The following is a 26830-nucleotide window of genomic DNA, read 5'->3' as shown; positions in this document are numbered from 1 at the left end:
ATCATGGGGAACACTTCTACAATTTCTTTGACTCCCAAACAATATACTCCGTACTTCATAAAGAAAAAGCCAACCTGTTGGAGGAAAAAAATTAAAATATCCAAATTTGTAAAGTTGGTGATCTCATTCTTTATATTGATATTTTGCACGCGTTTTAACGACTAATTGATGTGCATTGAGATTACTTTATTTTTTTATTTAAACAAATCAAATTACGATTATTTATAATGTTTTCACTTTTATCAAAATTCTGATATTAGGAAAATGAAAAAAAATTAATGTTATAATGGAAAAAGTTTGAGAGATTAAATAACCCAATGAATTTAATTGGTTAAAATAAATATGACACAAATTTTGATAGAAAATTAAGGCATATGTGATAATATACAAGGAATGTAGAACATTTTAGGACACCCAAAAAGAAAAACTTAAAGAACAAAAAAGGACTGAGATAGTAGTATATTTTTTTGCCCTTAGATGAGAACGAGGCACCAAGGGAATGTGTATCTTACATGTAAAAATAAAATAAAATTAAGTAAAGTAAATGACTTCTGTTGAATTGTTGCCTTGTTGGCTTTGTTTTGCGGTAGTCAACTTGAAGTCATGCATGCAAAGAAAGAAAACTATTCCCTCTGTCCCGGAATACTCGACCCGGTTTGACCAGCACAGAGTTTAAGGGACTTGAATTGACTTATTTAATTTAATAGGTAGTAATTGATAGTGGGGTATTATTTTAATGTAGTTAGTGGGAAATGTGTGAAGGGGTGGGGTTGGGGGAGAGTAGGGGTTGCATTTTTAATTATTTTTTGTATGGAGTAGGGGGTAGGTGGGTTAATAGGGGTGGAGTGAGAAACAATATAATATTGTTAGAATATTTCCATTTTTAGAAACAGGTCAAGTATTAAGGGACGGCCCGATAAGGAAAACAGGTCAAGTATTCCGGGACGGAGGGAGTAATGAATTAATCATTGTAATTAATAAAAGACTAAAGGGGTAAAATAGGAACAAAAAATTACGCAAAATTTTGTATCACCTTTGATCGGCTTTTTTTATAGAAGTAAGGAACAAAAAATTACGCAAAATTTTGTATCACCTTTGATCAGCTTTTTTTATAGAAGTAAGGATATAGTCCCAAAACCTAAAAATCAAATGCTAACGATATTTAAACTAAAATTTGCAGCACTGAACCAAATATATAAACTGAACTCCTCTTCTTCTACCTCCTTGCTCATTTTTCTTATTTCTCTCCTCAATTTTCTTCACTAATGACAAATATGACTGTTCCTTGACTAAATTGATACCGTTTTCCAGGAGGTTCATGTGCCTCATGGTGTGTGCATCTCTACAATTTTGTAATGAATGAGCAAAATTTACATATTCAAATTATTTAGCTCAATTACAAAAACTGAGCCATACCAATTAAGGTTGGCATGAGTGGTTAAGGGCCTCTTGTTCCTTAACCAAGGTCTCGGGTTCGAGCCTTGAAAATGGAAAAAACCTCAACTGAGAGGGATGCTGCCCATCGAGATACCCATGCAAACTCCCACGGAAGATTAGTCCATTCGTCGAAAGCGATGGGAACTCCTCGTAGTAGAACCAAAAAAAAACAAAAACAAAAACTGAGCCATATTTGTCAATCTCCCTCCTCTCTTTGTCTCCTTCCAGACCAGATTGACATTGTTGCAATTTTTTTAGGCGAGACAAATGAATTGACATAACATTGATGCAATTTTTTTGGGCGAATAAATCGGAACCCAACAAGAACGAAAATTAATTCTCACTTTTCTTTCTCCTCAACTTCAAAGACCAACCACAAACGCAATTGTGCATCCCGTTGAACATTTATTGAAAATCTAATGAACATAGAGGACGATTTCATGGTACAAGCTTCAATTTCGTAATTACAATAGCTATTCTTGCTTCTTCTTCTTCTTCTTCTTCTTCTTCAAGATCTGCTAATTAAAAATGGAGGAAAGAGAAAGAATATGTGGGGTTTTATTTGGGTAAAATATGAAGGAGAGAGAAAAGGGATATGCAATCTTACGGTTCTTTTTAATTTCTACTCCCTCCGTCCCGGAATACTCGACCCGGTTTAACCGGCACAGAGTTTAAGGGACTTGAATTGACTTATTTAATTTAATAGGTAGTAGTTGATAGTGGGGTATTATTTTAATGTAGTTAGTGGGAGGTGTGTTAAGAGGTGGGGTTGGGGGACAGTAGGGGTTGGATTTTTAATTATTTTTTGTATGGAGTAGGAGGTAGGTGAGTTAATAGGGGTGGAGTGAGAAATAATATAATATTGTTAGAATATTTCCATTTTTAGAAACATGTCAAGTATTAAGGGACGACCCGATAAGGAAAACAGGTCAAGTATTTCGGGACGGAGGAAGTAATGAAATATGGAGGAGAGAGAAAGGGTGAAACAAGGAGGAGAGAGGGAAAGAGTGGAGTGGAGTTGGGAATTTGGGGCACATGAGTTGAAGTCGCTAGTACAGTTAGTTGGTAAACGAAGGGTTGCCTTCCTTGATGGCTCATGTCCACATGATTCCAGCCCTGGATATGGCAAGGCTTTTCGCCGCTCGCGATAATGTGAGGGCAACCATTGTCACCAGCCCTCTGAACTCTGAAGATGGGCACCTTCACCAAGGCCAATGAAAACAACAACACTCCAACAAAGACTTCCATGGGATTAGCAATATTTCTCTTTGTGCTCAACAAGTTATGAGATTACAAGATCCCACCATGCACTATAACCCCAATACAACAAGGAGAATGTCTATGTAGCATCCTAATTCCTAGCTAACGTAGTTGACACTTCAGACTTCATCTGTTTATTTTAACGGACTTTTTTTTTGTCAACAACTACCTTTTGAGTTTCATTTTTTGAAAACAACTTCGTCTACTTCTATTTTTGTAATATGGGATTTGTAAGATGTACATGGCATCAAGAGAATTTACTTTGTAAATATCTAGTAAAACTATATTAATCATAAAGTTCATCGAAAATTTTGAGCTGATAATTCCCAATTTGTCAGTTTAAGATTCACCTGACCCAGGTATTGTCCTAAACAACGAAACTACAAGTCTACAACGACTCCATTGCAGCATTCTGAAAAATACCTGTTATACACACGATGAAGAAAGAAACGTAACAGAAATCATGTGCAGTGAGACCCAAAGAAGAATGAACTAACTTCTCTTTGTAATTTCAAATGTGTAACTTAGCTCCATGTGACATTTCTTGTCATCATCCACGAACTGCAAACAAGGGCAAAATGGAATCAGGGGGAAATGCTGGAAGAATGAATGTACTGAAAGAAAGCTCATCTCTAAATCCTTTTTTTTCATAGCATTGCGTTTATCTAATTCGTTGTCCTTGTTTTAGAAGGCCCATAGCTTGACATTTGACAATGATGTTGCAGTTACTTCTAAGAATTGTAACGTGAGTGTTTGACCTAAATCAGTTTCATATAAAAAACGACACATACAACTTGAATATTGCAGGCCATTGGTTGCAAGCACCTTGATTAGTTGTTTGTTAGTTTGATGTATATGTATTAACTAATTTTGCACAAAAAAGAAAGACGACGTATAAATTAAATTGGCAGACCACCACCAATTATGCGGGTCTGTAGGATCATCTTTTACCTACATATTGTATTTACATACTTGCTGTTTTATTTGAACTTGCACAAAGTATTGAACTACTGTCTCTTATGATGGAGCGATAAATGAAACTCTTAGTGCACAATAAAAAGAAAAGAAGACAAAATGATGGAGATAAGAAGGGCAATGTAGTGGAACTTACCCTGAGCTTTGCCGAGTAAACTCCTCTTGCTAGAGCACCAGATGGGGTAGTCTCCTCATCTAGGAGGTGTATATAGGGTAGCGGTTGAGGAGCAAAGGTGCCTAGCATTCCTTCACTTTGATCCACTGAAACAGATGGAACAGCAAATGAATACAACGGGAAAGTACACTGAGTAGTGAGAAGCCACGATGATATGGTTCTACAAAAAACTACTAGGACTATCATGGCAATTGTGCATGTACTCGCAACTTATGATGACAGCCTGAAAAGAGAAGGAAAAGTACGAGCCTATGAGGCATACTGACATGATAAACCACCAGACCAAAATCATTATGTATCTAATCAAATTCTTCAAACATAGGTCATATTGAATAGAACTTCATCAAGTTTACTTGGGGAAAAGATTTATCGAAAACACATTTGATGCCAAGAAAGAATGAAAGAGTTTACATTTTATCAGCTATTCTTCCTCATTGATGTTGCTCTTCCTATTATGTTCTTGTACAGTAATTATTCATTTTATTTCACTCAGAAGAGGCCACCAAAATAGTTTTGTACTACAATAGCAAAGGTTATGCGCAACTAGAGATAACAGTAGAAGAATACACATTTATGAAATCAAATCTGAAGGAGAGTAGGTAGTAAAGAAAACGGGATCTTAAGCATGCAAGTCCAAGTTCTTCCTTCTTGCACAATTAACCAAATCATCAGTACAACAAATCTTTGGTTTATCCAAAATGGGCACACTAGCTATAGTTACGTAGGTAACGATCTGCAAATATTAGTTGAAGAAAACGACCGAAGATGAAAGTGAAACATCTGATGGAGACTCGTGAAGTGAACTTGGTCAAATTAGCTGGTTAAGCACAAACATCCTTTTGAATTTTGATAAAAATAAAACAGAGAACAAGTGAAGACTGAAGACAATGCATGAAGTGAATTGGCCAAGCCGAACAAGATAATCTTTCCCATTTTGATAAAACAGTCAAAATAACTAAAAGTAACTAATAAGTTGATTTAACAATTCCAATGTTGCCAAACCAGAATAACATCTATATGGATCAGAAAGCATTGTTCAAAATCATGTGTTGCTGACAGCAAAGTTTAACTCCCAATGACCTCAACTAAAAGCTGAAGTTCAGAGATAACATGTACAAAAATCTCAATGAACGATTTTACATTTTAACCTCATTGCAGCAATACTCACCTTGAACTCCTGCTCTCCATACGGTGTTAGAGTAGGTGAGACCAGAGACAATATTGTACTTGACAGTGAATGCGAGCTTAAAACGATACTGAGAGTCCTCTTTGAGTGAAAACAGAACTTTGCTGCTTTGGCTTTCATCCAGAGGCAAACGAGTATTATTTTCTCCAAGGTCATGGGACATAACTCCTATGGAGTGAAATGTAACTTCAGGTTCCACTTGGCCTGACAAAGATATGCAAAAAGAACAACTTATATTCAGAATATAAGAAATTTGATGGAAAAAGGCAAAAGAAAGGCATCCAAAGGCCAACCATTTAAGTCTCCTTCAACACGACCTAGTAGCTTCTCTTTCCACCTCCTTAAGCTCTCATCATCCTACAACAATTAAGTAAATTCAACACTTCTTCAAGATTTGAACCAGAAAATATAGAAGACAGTATAATGTACCTAGAATAAGGGCCAAAAAAAATGGCACTCTACCAGTGAAATCTATTTCCGACTTCCTCAATGAAACAGATAGAAATAACACAACTATTATATAGGATTGCTTTGCCAAATCATGTCTTATTAAGAGGGGCTGGGACAATGTGACTACGACTTCAACGCATTGGAAATGTAACACTGGAAAATAAATCCTACGAAAAATGTATGGGGCAAATAACTAGAATGTAAAACATTTGTTACAAAGTACTAAATCTACCAATTCCAACATCTGAAATCTCTACAAAAACAACACTGAATTGCGTTGATTAACAGACTATATATACTTACACCTTGGCAATAATTAGAAGATATGTAGGAATATTGGCAAATATTGAAATATTGAAGTAGCAAATTTATTCATTAAGCAGAATAACTATATCAATCCCCTAAAATATCATATTTTAGCTTGTCCCCCAAAAGATCACGTTCTTGTCGAAATTGTACTTCTTTCACACAATAGCAGTGCACTCAAGGGAGTCAAGGGCATCAAGTTTTGAAGTAGCACGAAAACAATCCAACCCTATCACTCTCCAGTTTTGTACTCGATTTTACCAAAGTAAACTCAACATATGCATAGAAAACACAGAGCAACTGAAACCCTAGACGGAATATTCAACATATGTCTCCCAACCAATAGGATTAACCTTAACCCTTCCTAAATTTATTTAATTATTTCATTAACATTCAGCTGCACACTAGTTTAATCCAAATTCAACACAATTCTTACACTCCATCATTAGCAATAGCAATTATGGGGTTTTATTTTCGATTCACTTGAACATATTGCAAAACGAATTGCAGAAAATCAAAATAAAAAAAAGCCAGAGTCTAATTAATTAGTTAAATACCCAGAAAACCCAGAACATATTATTAGGTATTTAATTCTTAAATCAGCATAATTGGACAAAGAAATTGGTACCCAGAAACCAAAAAGAAGGAAAAACCTTGTCTTTTTCAAGATGGTGTTGGAGAGGAACAAGAGGGGGAGGAACAAACTTAGCAAAACACCCATCAACTGTCGATTCTTCAGCTTCATCTTCTTCATTCTTAAATTTGTGTTCAACCCCAGAAATTGAAGATGAACCTGCTTCTTCTCTCTTCTTCCCATCCGCCATTTTTGACTCAGTAGCTTTCTCTCTCTAGGATTTTTCAAAAGTAAGAAAGGGGAAGGGATTTGAAGAAAGAGACAAAAAAAAAGTTAGTAAAATAAAGGGTTTGATTTTGTGGGGCGGGAATGTCTGCCCACTCTTTTTTGGTATGGGTCTTCAATTCAAGTGTGAACATTTTCGAGTGGACTTTGTATGCGTTACACCTAGGCTTCGTTTGGTAGGGCGTAAAACGTTTTCATGGAAAAGAATTTTCCCTATTTGAAAGGGAGGGAAACCACTTTTCATTCTTTCAACAAAGGAAAACTAGTTTGGAATTGTGTTTTCCCTTGAAAATTGTTTTCCATGGAAAATCATTTTACAATGAAAACGTTTTACGTCTTACCAAATGGAGCCCTAGTAAGTGGCCTAATCCAAATAATTGACTGAAATCAACCGAAATACGGAGTAGTGATTATGATTTCAAAATCAATCCAATCGATCTGTTCTTGACTTGAGATCTGATTTAATCTGTGAATTCAAGACCTGAATCCAAACCGCTAGCAAACTGAGGAGACCTATAAGGCTATAACTCAATTTGCATCTCATATTAACGGTTAAACTAAGGAGCTCAAACCGCTATATTAACGGTCAAATATTATACCGAAATCCGTGCAACTAGTAAATGTAAAGATCTTTATGAAACAAAGGTAGTATGTAAATATTCTCCATAGATATTATACAATTGTAACAAATATCGACCATAGTATTAACATTAGCTAGAGTGGCAAAGCGCTGGTAAAAACAAATTAAAATTAAAAGATCAAAGAAAAAATAAATTGTGTTAATAATATGAATACAAAAGGTCGGCTCAATCGGCTGGTTCATTCCCCTTATCTGTTCGTGCGCTTGTGCTTGGACTGGTGGGCATGCTTGTGTTTGTGTTTGTTCTTGTATTTGGACTCGCGCTTGTGTTCGGCTAGCAATGGTTTATTCACCGCCCACTCCGGTTTGACCGCAGATGAAACATCCTTCCACGAATGGCATACATTAGAGAAGTCAATGAAGCCTTCAATTGATCTCAAGTTCAGAGCAATTTGGCGGAGAAGATTAGGGGGCAACATAGACCAATCACCCATCTTGTTTTTATTGACTTCTTATCTCTGTATGTACTTGAAAATCGATGCTAATTGTATCACAATGATCAATGATCAATATTTTTTTTATATTTATAGGGTTGCAAACATAATTAGAATCGTATTAGGAAACTAACAAGTCTGTAAGTATGTTCTTTTACAAAATTTATCTATCCTAAACTAAAACAAATTCTCCTAATCATATCCTAAACTAAAACAACTTCTCCTAATCAAAGGCTTTCTATGACGCAATTGAATTGGCTACTATGACCACACTTCTTGTAGCAATTCATAGTTTCGATCACGCTAATCTAATATATATATATAGGCAATCCAGTAGCCCCAATCCAGGCAATAGCTATATATATATATATAAAGGATTAGCTATAAACCTAATAATTGAGTCAGTAATTAGCTATTGCCTGGATTGGGGTTATTAGCTAATCCCTTAATCATATCGAACATGAATCTGCTCTTCTAAACAAGCAAAATCAGCCGATATAGACTAACATAATCCATTTTGTTAATGGTACGTGAAGCATACAATGATATCAGGCTATCAACATTAAACCTTAACTAATTATATAGATCAACACTCTACAAGAGTGCTATAACAAATGTTGCACATCGGAGTTACTCCGTATAAGCTCTATGCAGATGGACGCTACTTGCATCCACTTCATGTCTGTGCTTTGAATCACAATCTACTGTCTTCACTTCCCATCAAGATAACATTAGGAAATCCATCCATAACTTTTGATTTTTGAACACACTACTGAGTCACTATGTCACTATCTTAAAGTAAATCCATAACATCTCAAGAGTTGAGGCATCTAAAAGTAATACATTCCACCCTTATAGCACATTCTAGCCAATAATACTAATTATTCACTCAGTTATGTTAATAGCTAACCTCTAATCAAGTTGAACACTTGAACCCCTACAAAAATTTAACCCCAGAAAAATAATTAACACAATTCAAAGCATACAAACAACTATAAAAACAAAAATACTATAATTTTCAGTCAATTTCACCAACAATTTCACCAACAAATGTAAACAGTATGCTCTCCTGAAAAGAATAGGATTTTTCTAAACTTTCAGTCAATGAAGGATGATTAATCAAAGAATGAGATCATACTATTAATCTCCTAATAGATTTGACCTCGCTTTTTCTGATGAATACAAACTTCAAAGGTGAAATAAGATTTGTGTTCTTTTCACCTTAATAACAACTTAACAAACAACCACTGTGTACACTAAGCTTACAGTATTAAACGCATTGCAATATTTGCAAGAAGATGAATTACAAAAACTATCTCAGCTTTTGAGGTGCTAAAATTGGAAGTTTTCCAATCAACTCAACTTCGACTTTGTTGATAATAAAGAGGCTTCTAATATGACAATAAAAGTTCAAAAGTCATAGAACTTAAAGACATACATCAGGTGATCAGCACAAACTAAGCTAAATTTACACAAACTTGAAGTTACAGTGAAAACAAGGCTAGGCCTAAACCTGTGTTCTCAAATGCATCCCAACCACCTATAGCCAAAAATCGAACCAATGCGAACCGAAGGGCAGTACTAGTATTATGACTAAGAATCCTAAACAGAACTAACTAATACGAAGTAATCATCATTCAAAATCATTCAGAAAAATCTAACAATTGAATCAAAAAATAGAGATACCAAGCTTTCTGAACTAGTGCTCACTTCAGTTATCCAATCAACTAAACAACAAGAACAAGTATGATGAAATTGCTGTACCATTTAATTGTAACATCACAAAACATTCAAACATGTATTGCAAACACAATAGAATAAAATTTAGCAGCATAATCAAACCAGTACGATACTCATCAAAATTTGAAATCCAACGATAACTACTAAACCAAAATTAGGGTTTCAACTATGAAAACAAGAGCTCAATTCCATAACAAATTCGAATACAGTTTAAACCAAAAACAGAACAAAATTAGGGTTTTTTCTCTGCTACGCCATACCAAAACCTTGTTCTAACGGTAAGATTTCTGGAATCTAGAACGAGCACCACGACCACCAAATTTCTTGGGCTCACAGCGACGAGGATCAGCAACAAGCAAAGTACGATCATACCTGATGAGAATATCCTTGATTTCTTTCTTTTGCTGCTCATCAACAAACTTCTGGTAGTAAGCAACAAGAGCCTTAGCAATACTCTGTCGAATGGCGTAGATCTGAGAAGTGTGACCCCCTCCTTTGACGCGGATTCTCATGTCGACGCCATTAAATTTGTGACGGCCGAGCAGAAGGATTGGCTCGAACACCTTATACCGGAGGATCTCTGGCTGGACGAGCTCGATTGGTGTGCCGTTGATTTTGATTAGGCCACGCCCGGTTTTGCAGTGGGTGACTGCGACGGCGGTCTTCTTGCGTCCGAAGCATTGGACGGCATGGGTGGTGGTTGGGGCTTGGGCTGCTGGTGCTGCCATTGTTGGAGGGTTTTCAAGCTTATTTCCTCTCTCTCCACTCAGTCTCTCTCTTGGAGGCGAGGGTTTGTGCGCAAGGGTGAAAACTAGTAGGAAAAGAGCGAATGCAATTCAAGTCTGAGGATTGCTTACGGGTCGGGTATTATTGGGTCGAGTTTAAACGAATATGGTTATGCGGATCGGTGAGTCAATGCTAGACTACTGAATTACTGATACTCATGTCAAACGGATCGGTCGGGTGGGATCGGGCTATAATCAATTACTTCTGTGTTCGGATTAGTTTAGGTCAGTCAGTTTTAGATTCTAGTTTACAAATGCTTATTTGTGACCCAAAATTTTTGGGTCGAGTCGACCCAACGGGTTGCGAAATTCTAAACGACATAATTCGTATTATATTTTCATTAATTTAATGTATCAATAACACATAATATGTCCGCAAACTGACGAATTACCATACACAAGTTTATATGTAGTAAAATTCACCCATGAAATGACGTATAATTCAAATTAAAATCATATTACATCCAGCAATAGTAACAATAATGTGTTTATATATTGTGATTAAAGTTCTTCGAAATCACATTTATTACTATAAATACAAAGATTTTCAAACGATCAGGTCAAAAATTGGTTCGGTCGGGCTTTTGACTCGTTATTTTTTAGTTTCTTTTGATAAAATCGGGTTACGGGTCACAATTCTTTTTTTCAAGACCCGTATTTCGGATCGGGTTGATTTTGACAGGTCTTGACTACCTGATATGTTCATATTTTATAGTGTTTTTACCCCCGTTCCTTAGTACTTTTTGATCTCAAATGAGCTCTTCAGAGCGATTTTTAGTACTAATGTGCTCCTTGTAGTGTGTTTGTAGTTTCAGGTTCATCATTGTAGGAATTAGCATATTTTTGTGCATTTCCTATTCATTTGAATAAATACAAGAGATTATGTACTTTCGAGAGCACACCCATTGAGTTGGAAGAGTTTTCGAGCTAAGCGGATAGTGAAACAAGTAGAAAACCGACATTCGTCTACTCTTTTGATCATAACTTACTTTCTACAACTTCAAATAAAGTGATTCCAATTGGGTTGGATTATAGACTTCAAGATCTTTCCAACGAGTGGTCACTAGCCTAATTCCGATGAATAACGAAGGAGGTATGGCGTTTTAAAGATAGAGGATCGTGTAGTTTGTACGCGCGCCAGGCGGGCGAAAGGCTGCCAGGCGGGCGAACGTCTGCCCGGCGGGAGAAAAGAGAAAATTTGAGGAACGTCATATTTGGCCCGGAGGGCAGACCTGCGCCCGACGGGCGGTTTTCGAGCTTCTCGCCCGGCGGGCGGATGTCTGCCGGACCGGGCGACGACAACCCTGGGCGCTTTTTCGCGGATTTCCTTCCGGTTCCCTAATGTTATTTTGGGCAAACTATAAATACTAAGCCCATATGTTTTAGTTGGACATCTTATTTTCTACTTTCAACACTTAGTTTATTTTCCTTAGCTTAGTTTATTCTCTCAATTTGTTTCAACACTTAGTTTTTAATTTCAATAAAAAATGCAAGCTTTCATTATTCATTGTTCTTCACTTAGGTATTGCTTCTTACTTTGATTTACTGTTTTGCTTTAATCATGTTCCCAAAAGTATTAATTGATTTGTTTATTGTTAATATGAGTGAGTAGTCATTTTTCTAGGGTTTGGGATCCATGAATTAATATGAAGGGATGATTGAATGTTGTTGATTGTTGGTATTATGGTTAATTCCTATTGATTGGTTTTATTTACTATGCAATTAGATTTGCGCAGGTTTAATTGTATTAGTCAAGCAATATCAAGATAAGATTCGAGAGATGCAATTTGATGTTTAGGCTTGTGTCAATAGGTAGAATTGGAATTAATACGTAGCGAGAGCCCGTTAATTCTGAGTCTATGATTAGTACCGATTCGAGAGAGCGTGCTAGTCTAATTAATTGCTTTATTGATTGTTGTCGATTGTTTATCATCCTGGATTGTTATTCGTTGGTGAACCTATGCCCTAAATTCTTTAATATCTGAATTCTTATTTGTTTAATTATTGTCGTAGTCTTAGTACACAAATCAACCAAAATCTTGTTCCCAATAGTCTAGATTTTATTCTCAGTAATAGAAAGAACGTCGTTTCCCTGTGGATTCGATCCTGACTTCTCTTGCTACCTAGCTAGTGATTTTAGGTTTATCTTTGATTAGGTGATACGACTTAAGCCTGTCACTGCCCAATACAAAATTGACCCAAAAAAACTTGATTATGAACAAGATTTTATGACATGAGTCTTATTTTATTTGAAGCCGAAAATTAACAGGTTTAACTCTCAACATACCCAGTCTTTTTAACCCGTTTGATTGAAATCACTATATTTACATTAATAAAACGAGATTATCCCTTTTTGGTTGCTGGCTTTTTTTTGGCTTTTTTGTTGGCTTTTAGCTGTTGGCTTTTTAATCTGGTCAAACAGCCAAAACATATGTTTGGTAACTGGCTTTTAGCTAGCTGAAAAGCCAACTTTTCCGCCAAAAATGAAAAGCCAGCTTTTCCGCCAAAAATGAAAAGCCAGTGTTACTAGATTATTGGAGTTGGCTTTTGGCTTCTCACTATCTAAATTACTTTTTTATCCTTGGTTTGCTAATTAACTAATAATTAATAATGTAACACTCTATAAATAATTAACAATTTACAATTAATAATTACTAATTACTAATTAGTAATTAGTAATTAGTCATTAGTCATTAGTAATTATTATTTAATAATTAATAATAATTAATTATTAATTAATAATACTCCATACAGTAAGTTATTTTTAATATTATTTATTTGTTATTACGTTTTACTCCCTACATAATACGAAGTATTTATTAAAAAAATGAATAACAAAAAATAAATGTCCTTAAATGTCATTTTACATATCTGCAGCCAAAAGCCAACAACTGATTTTACCAAACATATTTTTAAACAATTAATAGCCAAACAACCAACAAAAGCAACCAACTTAAACAGCCAGTCAAACCAACCAATTAAAACAACCGACAGCCAACAGCCCAACAACCAATTGCCAAACAGGGCCTATGACTAGTATGAGGACTTTTCACTTTTCCAACACAATAAACCTGTTATTGGATACTTCACCCGTCCGAAAAATATTGTCCTATTTTTTTTTTTCCTGGTGTTTCAATTTAATAATACATTATATCACCTGATTTTCAATTATCTTATCTCGAACTTATCTAAACTTAACTGGATTTATCTAAACTTATTACAATTTATCAAAACTTATTTTATTACGTTATAAATTGTACTTGGTGAACCCTATTTTTTTCTTAAACACTTATCTTATCTGAACTTATTTTTCCTGAAATAAATGGAAATAAGATGAACATAACAGAGTCTAAGTTTGTCATATATCTTAAATAGTATTTCCAATTGCTCTCTCTATTTCCCCATGGACCCACTTTACAAACCCATGTTATATTTTTCACTCAATTCTAAATAAAATGAATTTTGACCACGGGGCAATGGGGGTGTTTGGCAAATGGCTTTTTGGTGGCTTTTTCAATAGATTTAATTGTTGCCTTTCTTTGTTGGTCAAACAACAAAAAAAAAAATTGGTAAAGTAGCTTTTTGGTTAGCTGAAAAGCCAACTTATTCACCAAAAATAAATGTATGGCTTTTGGTTTTTCAATCTTCAAATTAGTTTTCTATCCTTAACTTTTCACTAATTAACAAATAATAATGATATTAATAAATAATTAGCAATTAAAAAATTTAATACGGACTAATCAATTATTAATTATGCATTAGAACTATTAATTACTAACTCAGAATTTTTAATCACTACTAAATAAATTTTTTAGAGTGGAATTAATTACTACTCCCTCCATTTCTTATTGTTGTATCCGTTTCCATTTTAAGCGTTTCATATTGTTGTATCTATTTAGAATCTATTCTATTTTTGGACATACATTTTATCCTAAAATACCCTTACATTTCTATGTAATTACCAAAATACCTAAATATTCTACCCATATTCCCACCTAATTTTTCCCACCCATAATATTTAATTCTTTTCCCTTCCCCATATACCCAATCTCTCACCTCCTTTATCACCCATCATTATCACTCATCTCTCTTACCTTATTTCTTTATTATTTTCTCACTCCTTTATTTATTATAATATCTTACACCCAATCATTTCTCTTATACACAATCATTACACTTATACCCATACAAACCAAGATTCCAATTTTCTTAAAAACCACATCAGATTCCAAATGGATACATCAAAAAAAAATGGAGGGAGTACTAACTAAGTAATTAGTAATTATTTAAAATAGAAGTAATTAATTAATTAATTTAAATAGAACTTTAATTAATATATTTTTTATTTACTAACTAAATTATTATATAATTTATTATATAATTTATTAAATAATTTATTAAATAATTAATATAAAGTATTCATTAACAATGATTAATTAATAACTCATAATTTTTAATTAATACTAGTAAATAATTGTTTAAGTTAATAATTATTTGAACTAGATATGATTAATATTTATTTTTATTAAACATTTATTTTATTACTAATTTTATTATTTATTAATTAGATTATTTAATAATAAATACTAATTAACTTGGTTACTTAATTACTAAGAATGTAATAAATGAATAATAAAACATAATAGTGACCATAAATTTCATTTTACATTGTCAAAGTTAACCGCCAACAAACGAGTTTACCGAATACCTTTATAAGTCAAACAACCAACTGAAAAGACAATGTCAACAATCAGTCAAACCAAATAAGTAAAACAACCGACAGCCAACTGCCAACAACCAATTGCCAAACACCCCCAATAACAACCTTTAGGGCCAGAAGAAGTTCAATACGATTTTAATTTGATTTGTAATCATCTTTGGATGAATTTGACTACAAAATAGATACTTGGGCGTATCAACATTCTTACTTTCTCCCAGTAAGTGTTTGGTTGTACATACGTGGCCGCCGGCAGCTCAAGTTGGTGACCCGACTTTAGTTATATTTTACTAGTCTTATATGCACGCTATGTTTGCGAGATATAAAAACTAAAAATTGTGTTATGATAACTAATCGCATAAATAATATGTTAGAAAAATTGTTCAAAATGTTCATATGAATAAAAATTAGATATAATAATCTCTAGATAAGAAAAACATTTACATAGTGAAACAATGTAATACATGTATTATATGACGAAAAATCTAAATTGTAGTACTAAACTAAAGAAAACGACATAAAAATGAAGCCCAAATTTCATAAATGAATGGAATTGTGTGTCTTGCATTGATGTTAATCACATCTATTATCTATTACTATATACTAAAAGAGACACCAGGAATAACACGTACATGTCAATTTCCGGTGCGATTTTTTCCCGCCAAAAACCCTTTCCTAAAAAAACAAATCAAATTACTTTATTCTATTTTTATTTTTTCTCCTTTTGTATAAATGTTTATAAATAGAAAAAATTATAGGATTACGGAGTATTAAATATGACATTATTAGACAATTTTGGTAATATTTAGTCAGATCGTCATATCAATAATAAAAAAACATTTTTACTCAATATTTTATTCATATTAAGCATATCAAATATTTAATTTGGTCAAATCAGCATAATAAACATATAAAATATATTGTACGTAATAGAGAAAAAATTGTATATTATATGACAAAATGAGTATGTTTGAGATTTATTAATTACGCAATAGATTTAAGGGATAAATATTTCAGTTAAAAAAGATGGTCAATTAATAATTTTCAAATAACCGTGCGTGCACGAGACCTAATCTAGTAATATATACTACTTACATTGCTTGATGAAAGCCTGAATTTTAGGAGTATCTTTGACAATTAATATACAGGAGTATAATTAGCTAGCGAATATAAGTAATTATTTTCCGTGATTGATTTACATAATAAAATCAAAGATTAAATAGCTAATATAGATAATTATTTGCCGTGATTGATTTACATAATAAAATCAAATATTATAGGCAAATTTGCCAAAAAGGACCTTTTATAACTCAAATTTTGCGAGAAAGGACCTTATATAATTTTTTTTGTGAAAACACACCTTAAAGTAATTATTTTTTTGCGAGAAAGGACCTAAGGGAAGTTTCCGGCATTGACTGAGCTTTTCTGGCCATTAACTTGCACGTGAGAAGCACGTGTGGCTTACGCTAGCTAAAGACAATGTTTTTCCGACTCTTGAATTTTCAAACTTGATTTTATTTCGGTTATTTTTTTCAACTTTAGGTTTTAAAGCTTAGAATTTTGGAGGAAAATTGGGTGTGATTAACAAAATAATGCCATATATGCTTCTCACGTGCAAGTCAATGGCCGGAAAAGCTCAGTCAATGCCGGAAATTTACTTTTGGTTGCCTTTCGCAAAAAAATAAATTACATTAATGTGTGATTTCACAAAAGAAAAAAGTTTATATAAGGTCCTTTCTCCCAATTTTTTTTTGCATTAAGGTGTTATTTCACAAAAAAAATTATATAAGTTCCTTTCTCGCAAAATTCGGGTTATAAAAGATCATTTTTAACAAATTTGCCAATATTATATGGCTAATATAGGTAATTATTTGCCGTGAAAAAAATTAATTAATTGTTGTGAAATAGAGAGAAAGAGACAGAGAAATTGGGAGAGAACAACGATATGTTTTATTCCATGAACAACATGGTATATGTACATACAATATAATAGGGTTTGTTTGGAGAACAATAAACCCTAGATCTAGAATATTCCAGAAATATACTAGGGGTATAATGGGCATCCACATAATATTTCATAACACTCCCCCTTGGATGTCCATTATTGAAGATTATGCCTCGTTAAAACCTTACTAGGAAAACCACGTGGGATAAAAACCTAGTGAAGGAAAAAGAGTACATCGCTCTTCATAATACGCTTGAAATGTTGCCTCATTAAAAACCTTACCAGGAAAACCCAGTGGGACAAAACCTTAGTTAAGGGAAAAAGAGTGCAACGCGTATTTCTCCCCCTGATGAATACATCAATTGAGATCTTTTGTGCAATCCATCCAATATTGTTGAGTAGCTTTTCAAATGTTGCAGCATGAAGTTCCTTGAAAATTGATTCTCCAAAGTTTAACTTGAATCTCCAATTCTCCACTTGAACAAATGAAGTGAATATCTTTATCACCAATGCTTTGAAAATAAGACCTGTAAGATCATTTTTTTTCTCTTTCTCATTCGATACGTTTGTTTTCGAGTTTCTCAATAGCATAATATTTTAGCTTCACCTTAGATAGATGCATTTTCTTGTACAAAACTTATTCATACATATTGGACATATATACCTTCTTCTGGAGGTCATAAATGGTAGTTTTCAATCAATAATGATCAAAATTTCTTTGGTCATGAAAATACATGATAAATAATAATATCATCGTCCAACTTGGAGGTATAAATATAGCTAATAATGTTATTTATGGTTCTTCTGGACCATGACATAATATCCATTGGAAGGACATTACATACCTTTATCTTATATTTTAAAATGATTCATATTTGTACAAGAATTCTTTCATGAATAAATTAATATGTATATTTCAAAACTCTCAAGTACTCAAACTACTGGTTGAGACGACATTCCAAAAACACTCTTTTAGAGTTTTGATAATATCTCATCAATGTTGGGATGTTTGTATGCAAAACTCAAAAGGCTAGATGTTTAAGAACATCATGAATAAGTTCTTCAGGAACTTTTCTTATTTGCATGATTCATAACATACTATTAAATCAATATTATATTTCTTTTGCAACTACTAGCCCAATGAAGCAGGAATCTCATCTTATGAATTTCCATAAAGTTGCAAATCCGTCTTACCATTATTTGGATTCATATTTCACATACGACATCAATAGTTTTGAAACATGTTATATGAAATTATAACTAGGATAATTCTATACCATACCATGATAAAACATAAAACAAACTAAATGTATGATGAATGATGCATTTACCTATTAACTACATATGTATATGAATGTAGGTGTAATACCCCGAAATTTTAAACTCGATTTATTAAAATTAAAAATATTTATTAACTTGATTTCGTTTTAATTAAATTACGAATAATCGAATTTCGTTATTTTAATCGTTTTTACGATTTATTTTAAACGACGAATTTTTAAACTGAAATTATTTATTTATTTTCGTTAACGATAATTTATTTATTTCTAAGGAAATATTTTAATTAATTTTTTTTTTATTTCTGAAAATTAATTACAAATTCTGGATTTTTGCCAAATATGGTGAATTTATTAAATTAAAAAAAAAGAGAAAAAAAAGGGAAAAATACCTGCTTGCTCTCCACGCATATCCCACCTTCCCTCAAATCAGTCCCCATACATTTTCTTGAACCCCAAGGCCTTCCTCTTCTAGAATCCTTCACAAAACTTACAAATTCCTTCAATTTCTGATCAATTTCATTACCAATTCACAAAGTGAGAAAAAACATCCCCTTGTTCTTCCTTAATTCGAACCACCACCATCAATCACCACCTGCCACCACTGCAGCAACCACCGTCTGCCTACCACCACCAACCACCTAGCCTCAGCCACCCAGCACCACGCCACCCCCACCCCGCAATCACCTCAACCACTCGACCACCACCGAACTCCCCCTTCTCCCTCCTCTGTCGCGTCACACTCCCCTGTCTCTCCCTTTTTCCCCGCCTCGCCGCACCAACACCACACCACGCACCACCACCTCCAACCACCTTCAACCTCTCGCCGACCACCCTCCGTCTCTAGAAACTCCGGCGAACCGCCCTCTCCCTTCCCAAAAACCGATCGAAAAACCCACCAAAAACTCCCCTGCTTGTCCGCCCCTGTCTTGCCCTTTCTCTGTCTCCCTCGCCGTTCTGCCACCACCAATCAACCACCACCATCGCCGCCTCACCTCGGCGCCGCGCCAAACCACCGAGCCACCCAGCCACCTCCCTCCTCTCCCTCCTCCTTCTCGTTCCTTCCCCTGTTTCGGCCCCCTTCCCCTTCCCCTGTTCGTGCCCCATTCAAAAAAAAAAAAAAAAGAAAGAATCAGTTCCTTTTTGGAACTTGCTTATATCCTCCCTCAAACCTAAATTCAGATTGGGCCATTTATAATTTGGGCTTTTTGGGTGAGTTAAACCTGGTTTATAATTTCAGAATCTAATTTATCAATTCTTAGGATTTAATAATTTTTGTAAAATGTATATTTACTAATAAAATTGTTTATTATTTTTCAGGTTTTATTATCGATTTTATGAGAATAGGATTCTAGTGTTATTTATCCAAAATGAAATTTAAACAGTACTTTCATAAAAATTGATTTAAAGACTTATATGTATTTTGATTGAAAATCCGAGTAACAATAATAATATTTCGTTAAATTTTGAAATTTATATTTTTATTAAAACTCGTTATTTATAAAATTCATTACTTATAAAATTTATGATTTATAAAATATTGATTTTATAATTACTTATCGATTTTAGTACTAATTCAATTATTTACTACTTTTTAAAGAAACTGGACTCGGAGCTCAGGACGAACGAACCAAGCGAATTCCTTAGCAAAATCGCGGAAGTGAGGTAACGGCTATTGCTAGTACCCGCAATCCCCTTATAAATGTATTATGAAAATATGACGTTATGATTGAATTTATGAATTAAATGTTTTGATGTGTTTATGGATTGTGGGATAAAATATGATTTGATTGAATTGTTCTTATAATATGATTTGATTGAGTTTTCTCATAAAATGATGTTTATGCAACGCTATGAAAGAATGATATTTTATTGATCCCAGGATCAAAATGATGTTTTATGAGCTAAATGAGTTTATGATATTTCAACTGAAATACAAAGCCAAGGCTTGATAAAAATACATAAAACATGATAAATGAAAGTGAAAGACCTGGTTTGTCTGGCGGTATATAAACTACCATCTTCCTATCTACCGGTCATGCATGCACCACGGACACCTGTCCACCCATGGATTACGAGCCCAGGCTCCCATGGTTTATGAGCCCAGGCTCAGGGCCCAGGCCCATGTTACGATGATGAGCCCAGGCTCAGGGCCTAGGCCCAGTGGAGAAATCCTTCACGGTTCGTACTTGCCGACAACTAGCATGTTAAATTGCAAAGTTTATAAATGAATTAAATATGATGTTTTATTAAATGTTTTACTTATTCTATTCTCCCTGTGTTATTAAATAAAATGAGTTGAAATGAATTTACGTTGCTAGGGTAGTTGTTACTGAGTCTTCGGCTCACCGTTTTGTTTTCTGTTTTAGGTACTGATGGGGACGACGGGCACGAGTAGTGGCGAGGAATTTCACGTTAATAATATTCACCTAGTTTATGCTTAAAGTTTTAATAGTTTTAATTAAAGACTTTTAGTAAGTTATGTACTTTTATTTTGATAATATAAAGGATTAATATATATATATATATATATATATATTGGAGTATTTAATGGCTTATGATTGATGTTTGCCTTGTAATTTCCAAAAAGGAAATTACGGCAGGTAATGTCCCGACCGATTAGGTTAATTCCGCTGCTAATTATGCTTTAATAATTGAATTAGAGGTCGGGGCGTTACAGTTTGGTATCAGAGCAAAGGTTCTGGACCATAAGTGCTAAACCTTACGGGTTTTTCGCACAAATAGAATTCATTAGGCTTTAAGTAAAGAATTTTAAGGAATGAGTTAAAAAGAATGTTCTAAAATCTTGCTAAATTAAAATGAATATGAGTGTGAGTGTAGGAACGGGATCAAAGGGTTTATTTTATATTATTATTTCGCTTCAACCTAATAAGATATGTTATGCAGAATGTCGACCATTGATGCTATCAACGATGTTACCAACGGAGCTCGCAACGAGCATCATGTTCACGATGATAACGACATTACTCACGAGGAGTATGTCCATGTTAATGGCCATGAGGAAAGGATGGAACGATTGGAAAATGTGAGTGCAATGTTGGCCGAATTAGTCCATGATTCTCGGAAAAAGAAAGATGTTATTGGGAATGAGAGCGCAACGATGTTCAAGAACTTTTCGTCACTCAACCCACCATCCTATGATGGCAAGCCTGATCCAGTCGAGTTCGAGGATTGGATAAGTCGCATTGACCAGTTGTTTGAAACCCTGCAATGCCCTGAGAAATGGAGAGTTGATTTCGCAGTGTTTTACTTGACGGGTCAAGCAGGATTATGGTGGAAAGTTAACAAGGAACGAAAGAATGGGCTTGGATTTGGTTGGAATGAGCTACAAAAGTTAATGAGAGACAAGTTTTATCCACCATCCTTGAGGAAACAAAAAGAAGATGAATTCCTACACTTGCAACAAGGAACAATGAGCGTGTTGGAATACGCAAATAAGTTCATGGAGTTGTCAAGGTTTGCACCAGACCTGGTGTCGATAGAGCAGTCTAGGATGAACCGTTTCGAGCGAGGTCTGCACCTTAAGTACCAGGATAGGTTGTCCACTCAAAGGTTTACTTCATACCAGGATATGGTTGATATTGCAGCTAATGTAGAGAGAGTGGTACTGCTTCGAGAAGCGAAGAATGTTGGGTATAAAAGGAGAAATGAAAACCAAAGCCAAGGAGGAGCAAAGAAGCCTAACCAAGGCTATCAGGGAAATCAAAGGAGGAACGAGGTTGGAAACAAAGGACAAGGTTATCGTGGAAACCAGAATAATAGGGCACAAGAATGTGCCAAATGTGGGAGAAGAGGCCACATCGAAAGTGAATGCCGTGTAGGATCGAACACTTGTTTTCGATGTGGGAGCCATGATCATTACATCAAAGATTGTCCGAAGCAGGTAACCCCAACCACGAGAGGACCAGTTTCAACTAACAACGATCGTGGTCGGAACAACAACAACACAGGAGGTTCAAACCGCAACCCACCCCGACCACCGCCGGCTGGAAGAGTTTTTGTGATGAGACAGGATGAGGCAGATGAGAATGATAATGTTATCACCGGTACCTTCTCTATCCATTCTTTAGCAGCCCATGTTCTTTTTGATTTTGGAGCTTCACATTCCTTTATTTCTCCATTGTTTGCAAAATGTTTAAATTTAAAACCATTTTGTGACTTTCATGCTATGAGTGTTTCCCTTCCTAGTGGAGAAATTGTGAAATGTAGAACCTTGTATAAGGATTGCCCTATCATAATAGAGAAAGTAGAGTTTCTAGCAGACGTAGTAGCTTTTGACCTATCTGAATTTGATATAATCTTGGGAATGAATTGGTTGACTAAGTATGAAGCTAACCTTAATTGTTCGAGGCAAAGTGTGACCCTTAAAACGCCAAATGGAGATAGAGTTTCATTTCATAAGTTAGTAAGAAAACCAACGATTCAAATTGTCCATGCTTTGAGAGCTCGTAAAATGATTGAAAGTGGTTTATCTGGTTATCTGTGTAGCGTCATTGACCTAAATACCTTTGGACCTTCCATTACCGACATACCTGTTGTTTGTGAGTACCCACATGTTTTTCCAGAAGAAATACCTAGTATGCCCCCACCAAGAGAATTGGATTTCAGCATTGAATTAATCCCAGGATCCACCCCTATTTCTAAGGCACCTTATAGAATGGCACCAGCTGAGTTACAAGAATTAAAGAAACAATTAGATGAGTTACTTGAAAAAGGATATATTCGACCTAGTGTTTCACCTTGGGGAGCCCCTGTCTTGTTTGTGAAGAAAAAGGACGGAACTATGAGGTTATGCATAGATTATCGAGAGTTAAACAAGATTACTATTAAGAATAAGTATCCCTTACCCCGTATTGATGATTTGTTTGACCAACTTCGAGGTGCAAAAGTGTTTTCTAAGATTGATTTGAGGTCAGGTTACCATCAACTTCGAGTTAAACCCGAGGATATTCCAAAGACAGCCTTTAGAACTAGATATGGTCACTATGAGTTTGTTGTGATGCCTTTTGGGTTAACCAATGCGCCAACTGTATTTATGTATTTGATGAACCGTATTTTTAAACCATACCTTGATAAGTTTGTAGTTGTTTTCATTGATGATATTTTGGTATATTCTAAGAGTAATGAGGAACACGAGGAGCATCTGAGAAAAGTGTTAGATATGTTGATCGAAAACCAGATGTAATACCCTGAATTTTTAAAACACGATTTTACTATGTTTAATAATTTAATTTAATTTAATTTAATTTTTATTATTTGTTGAAAATCGTTTTAAATCTTAATTTCAGACTTTAATTTTAATTAGCAATAATCGTATTTAACTCGAAATTTTTAATTTCAGTCGTAAAAATAAAATAAAATAATACTTCGAGTTTTATTTATTTATTTATTCAATTAGTTCTCTTATTTAAATTATAATTATTTTCGAATTATCTTTTGAAGCTTAATTAGGGAATAAAATTCTGAAAATTTCTCTAACAATTCACAACCTCCAAGATATCCTTATTCTCCTAAATAAGCCAAAGTTAGTTTGTCTCCTTCCTTCCCTCTTCTTCTGCTTCACGCAGCTCTTGCCCATGGAAGTCAAACTTCCCTTTACACTTGTCTCACACATTCTCACAATTTGATCCACGTATCTTTGCCTAACTCCCTTAGTCACCAGAATTGCAGGTTTCTCTTCACATTTGTCATTCCAACCAATCTCAACTGAGTCAATGAACACCAATTCACACTAGAAATAGCTCTCAAAATAGGCAGGAAATGAGAAAAAAATCAAACTCAAAATCGTGAGTAACAATCAGTTTCAACCTCATTGAATTCCAACAAAACTAAACACAATTCAATTTTTATTTCCTGCTTTTCTGTAATTTAAACCACCACCACCAACGACCACCGACGGCCTACCACCACCAACCACCCGGATTCAACCACCCAGCACCACTGCAACCACCACCTATCCCCTGCTGCCTCGCCCATCAACCACCACCACGCGCACCATCCACGCCTCCCCTGCCCTCCTCTCCTTCTTCACCCACCGTGCCATCAACACCACTCAGCACCACCGACGCAACGCCCTCACCACCGGCCAGCATAACCCCATTGGCGCAACCCTTACGCGCCGCCCAGCCAGCCACCAACGACCCTTATTCCTCCCCAAAATCCATCGAAAATCCACTCCCAAACTCCTCTGTTTTTCCGCCTCCTTCGCCCTCCCTACTCCTCTCTCGCCTGTACCACCGTCGCGAACCACCGCCCACCATCACCGTCGCATCAGACTGCGCCACCTAGACAGCCACCTTCCTTCCTCTCCTTCCCTGTACCGTGCTCCCTCCTCCCCTGCTTCCTTCGTTTTCCCTTCCCCTGTCGTGCGGCTCTTGCCTCAACCAAAACCCAAAACCAAAAATCAGATTCTTTGGCCTTGTTTTATTCTCCTCAAACCCCTATTAAATTGGGCCAACTAACCATTTGGGCCTTTGGTAAGACCAATCTGAATTTTCAGATTTTAAATTTAGCAATATTTATGTTTTAATAGTTTTATGATATAATTATTTACTAATAAATTGATTTTATTTTCAGGTTTAATTATCAAATATCGATTTTACTAAAATAAGTTACTAAATGGATTTATCAAGGACAAAATTTAAATAAGATTTTCGTGTAAATTAACTAAGGAAAATATATATATTTCGATTGAAATTTCAATTAATTATTCTTCACTAAAATTGGCGTTTAATTATATTTTCATTAAAACTATGAAATTATATATTATTTTTAACATTATTATTAGAAAATTGGTTAATTATAAAGTTTTGAAATTATTAAGTTAAATTATTTATCAATTTGGTACTAATTCAATTATTTAATATTTTTAAAGAAATTGGACTCGGAGCTCAGGACGAACGAACCAACGAAAATCCTTAGCAAATCGCGGAAGTGAGGTAACGGCTATTGCTAGTACCCGCAATTCCCTTATAAATGTGATTATGAATTTACAACATATGATTGATTTATCAAATGAATGTTTTGACATGTTTTATGAATTGCGGGAAATGAAATATGATTTTATTGAATAATTTATTATAATATGATTTGATGGAATTATTCCTTATTTTATGATTGATTATAAAATGCTATGATGATTGATTGAATTTCTTATAAAATGCTGGTTATAAGAAACCAGGAAAGAAAGGATGTTTGATCTTATGATCCAAAGGAATTATGTTACTTCAACTGAAGTAAAAAGACTAAAATGTAAAATTAAACGAAACATGATAAATGAAAGTGAAATTCCTAGTCCGTTTGGCAGTATATGTTCACAGGTTACGATTCTCGGTCATGCATGTACCCATGGGGCATCCGCCCATTGAGCCAAGGCTCTCATGTTTTCGGGCCAAGGCCCCATGTTTATGGACAGCGGTCCATCGTGGAAGACGTTCCACCATGTCATACTTGCCACGACTAGCATGTGCACCCTAAAAGTTGAAAATGAATTAAATAAAGGACTTTATAAAATGTTTTACATTATTCTATTCTCCCTGTGTTGTTAAATAAAATGAATTGAAATGAATTTACGTCGCTAGAATAGTTCGTTACTGAGTCTTCGGCTCACCGTTATTTTGTTTTCTGTTTTAGGTACCGCTGGGAACGATGGGAACGAGTAGTGGCGAGGAGTTTCACTTTATTATCATCCACCTAGTTTATGCTTACAGTTTTAATAGTTTAATAGTTTTAATTAAAGACTCTTAGTAAGTTATGTAGTTTCATTTTAATAATATTAAAGGATTATTATATATATATTTTGGAGTATTTAAAGGCTTATGATTGATGTTTGCCTTGTAATTTCCGAAAAGGAAGTTACGGCAGGTAATGTCCCGACCAATTAGGTTAATCCCGCTGCTAATTATGCTTTAAATTATTGAATTAGAGGTCGCGGCTTTACAGTTTGGTATCAAGAGCAAAGGTTCTGGACCATAAGTGCTAAACCTTACGGGTTTTCGCACGAATAGAATTCATTAGGCTTTAAGTAAAGAATTTTAAGGAATGAGTTAAAAAGAATGTTCTAAAATCTTGCTAAGTTAAAATGAATATGAGTGTGAGTGTAGGAACGGGATCAAAGGATTTATTTTATATTATTATTTCGCTTCAACCTGATAAGATATGTTATGCAGAATGTCGACCATCGATGCTATCAACGATGTTACCAACGGAGCTCGCAACGAGCATCATGTTCACGATGATAACGACATCACTCATGAAGGGTATGTCCATGTTAATGGCCACGAGGAAAGGATGGAACGATTGGAAAATGTGAGTTCAATGTTGGCAGAATTAGTCCATGATTCTCGGAAAAAAGAAAGATGTTAGTGGAAACGAGAGCGCAACGATGTTCAAGAACTTTTCGTCACTCAACCCACCATCCTATGATGGCAAGCCTGATCCAGTTGAGTTCGAGGATTGGATAAGTCGCATTGATCAGTTGTTTGAAACCCTGCAGTGCCCTGAGAAATGGAGAGTTGATTTCGCAGTGTTCTACCTGTCAGGCCAAGCAGGATTATGGTGGAAAGTTAACAAGGAACGAAAGAATGGGCCTGGATTTGGTTGGAACGAACTACAGAAGTTAATG

General features: G+C 34.8%; 2 protein-coding genes across 2 annotated transcripts; both read right to left on the bottom strand.

The window, feature by feature from the left end:
• Nucleotides 1–1806: 1806 nt before the first annotated feature.
• On the bottom strand, nucleotides 1807–6701 carry LOC110787081 (rho GDP-dissociation inhibitor 1). The gene is made up of 5 exons (XM_021991652.2): nucleotides 6443–6701; nucleotides 5327–5390; nucleotides 5016–5237; nucleotides 3809–3933; nucleotides 1807–3258 (listed from the first exon to the last, which is right to left on the bottom strand). The coding sequence occupies exons 1-5, from the start codon at nucleotides 6611–6613 to the stop codon at nucleotides 3190–3192; spliced, it is 651 nt and encodes a 216-aa protein (XP_021847344.1). The 5' UTR covers nucleotides 6614–6701; the 3' UTR covers nucleotides 1807–3189.
• Nucleotides 6702–9584: 2883 nt separating this feature from the next.
• On the bottom strand, nucleotides 9585–10285 carry LOC110787082 (40S ribosomal protein S16-like). The gene has a single exon (XM_021991653.2). It carries the CDS (start codon nucleotides 10188–10190, stop codon nucleotides 9735–9737), a length of 456 nt encoding a protein of 151 aa, XP_021847345.1. The 5' UTR covers nucleotides 10191–10285; the 3' UTR covers nucleotides 9585–9734.
• Nucleotides 10286–26830: the final 16545 nt, after the last annotated feature.

Source organism: Spinacia oleracea, chromosome 6 (assembly GCF_020520425.1).
Source record: "Spinacia oleracea cultivar Varoflay chromosome 6, BTI_SOV_V1, whole genome shotgun sequence".
In the NCBI taxonomy this organism is placed as follows: Eukaryota; Viridiplantae; Streptophyta; class Magnoliopsida; order Caryophyllales; family Amaranthaceae; genus Spinacia; species Spinacia oleracea.
This window is presented reverse-complemented; position numbering and strand designations above follow the sequence as displayed.

Bases quoted from the DNA above. Each gene is read 5' to 3' on its own strand.
- LOC110787081 (XM_021991652.2), bottom strand. From the start codon at position 6,613: ATGGCGGATGGGAAGAAGAGAGAAGAAGCAGGTTCATCTTCAATTTCT. The intron at 5,391-6,442 runs GTTTTTCCTTCT...TAATTGTTGTAG, and splicing joins ACCATCTTGAAAAAGACAAG to GATGATGAGAGCTTAAGGAG. The intron at 3,259-3,808 runs GTAAGTTCCACT...CCTTGTTTGCAG, and splicing joins TTTACTCGGCAAAGCTCAGG to TTCGTGGATGATGACAAGAA.
- LOC110787082 (XM_021991653.2), bottom strand. From the start codon at position 10,190: ATGGCAGCACCAGCAGCCCAAGCCCCAACCACCACCCATGCCGTCCAA.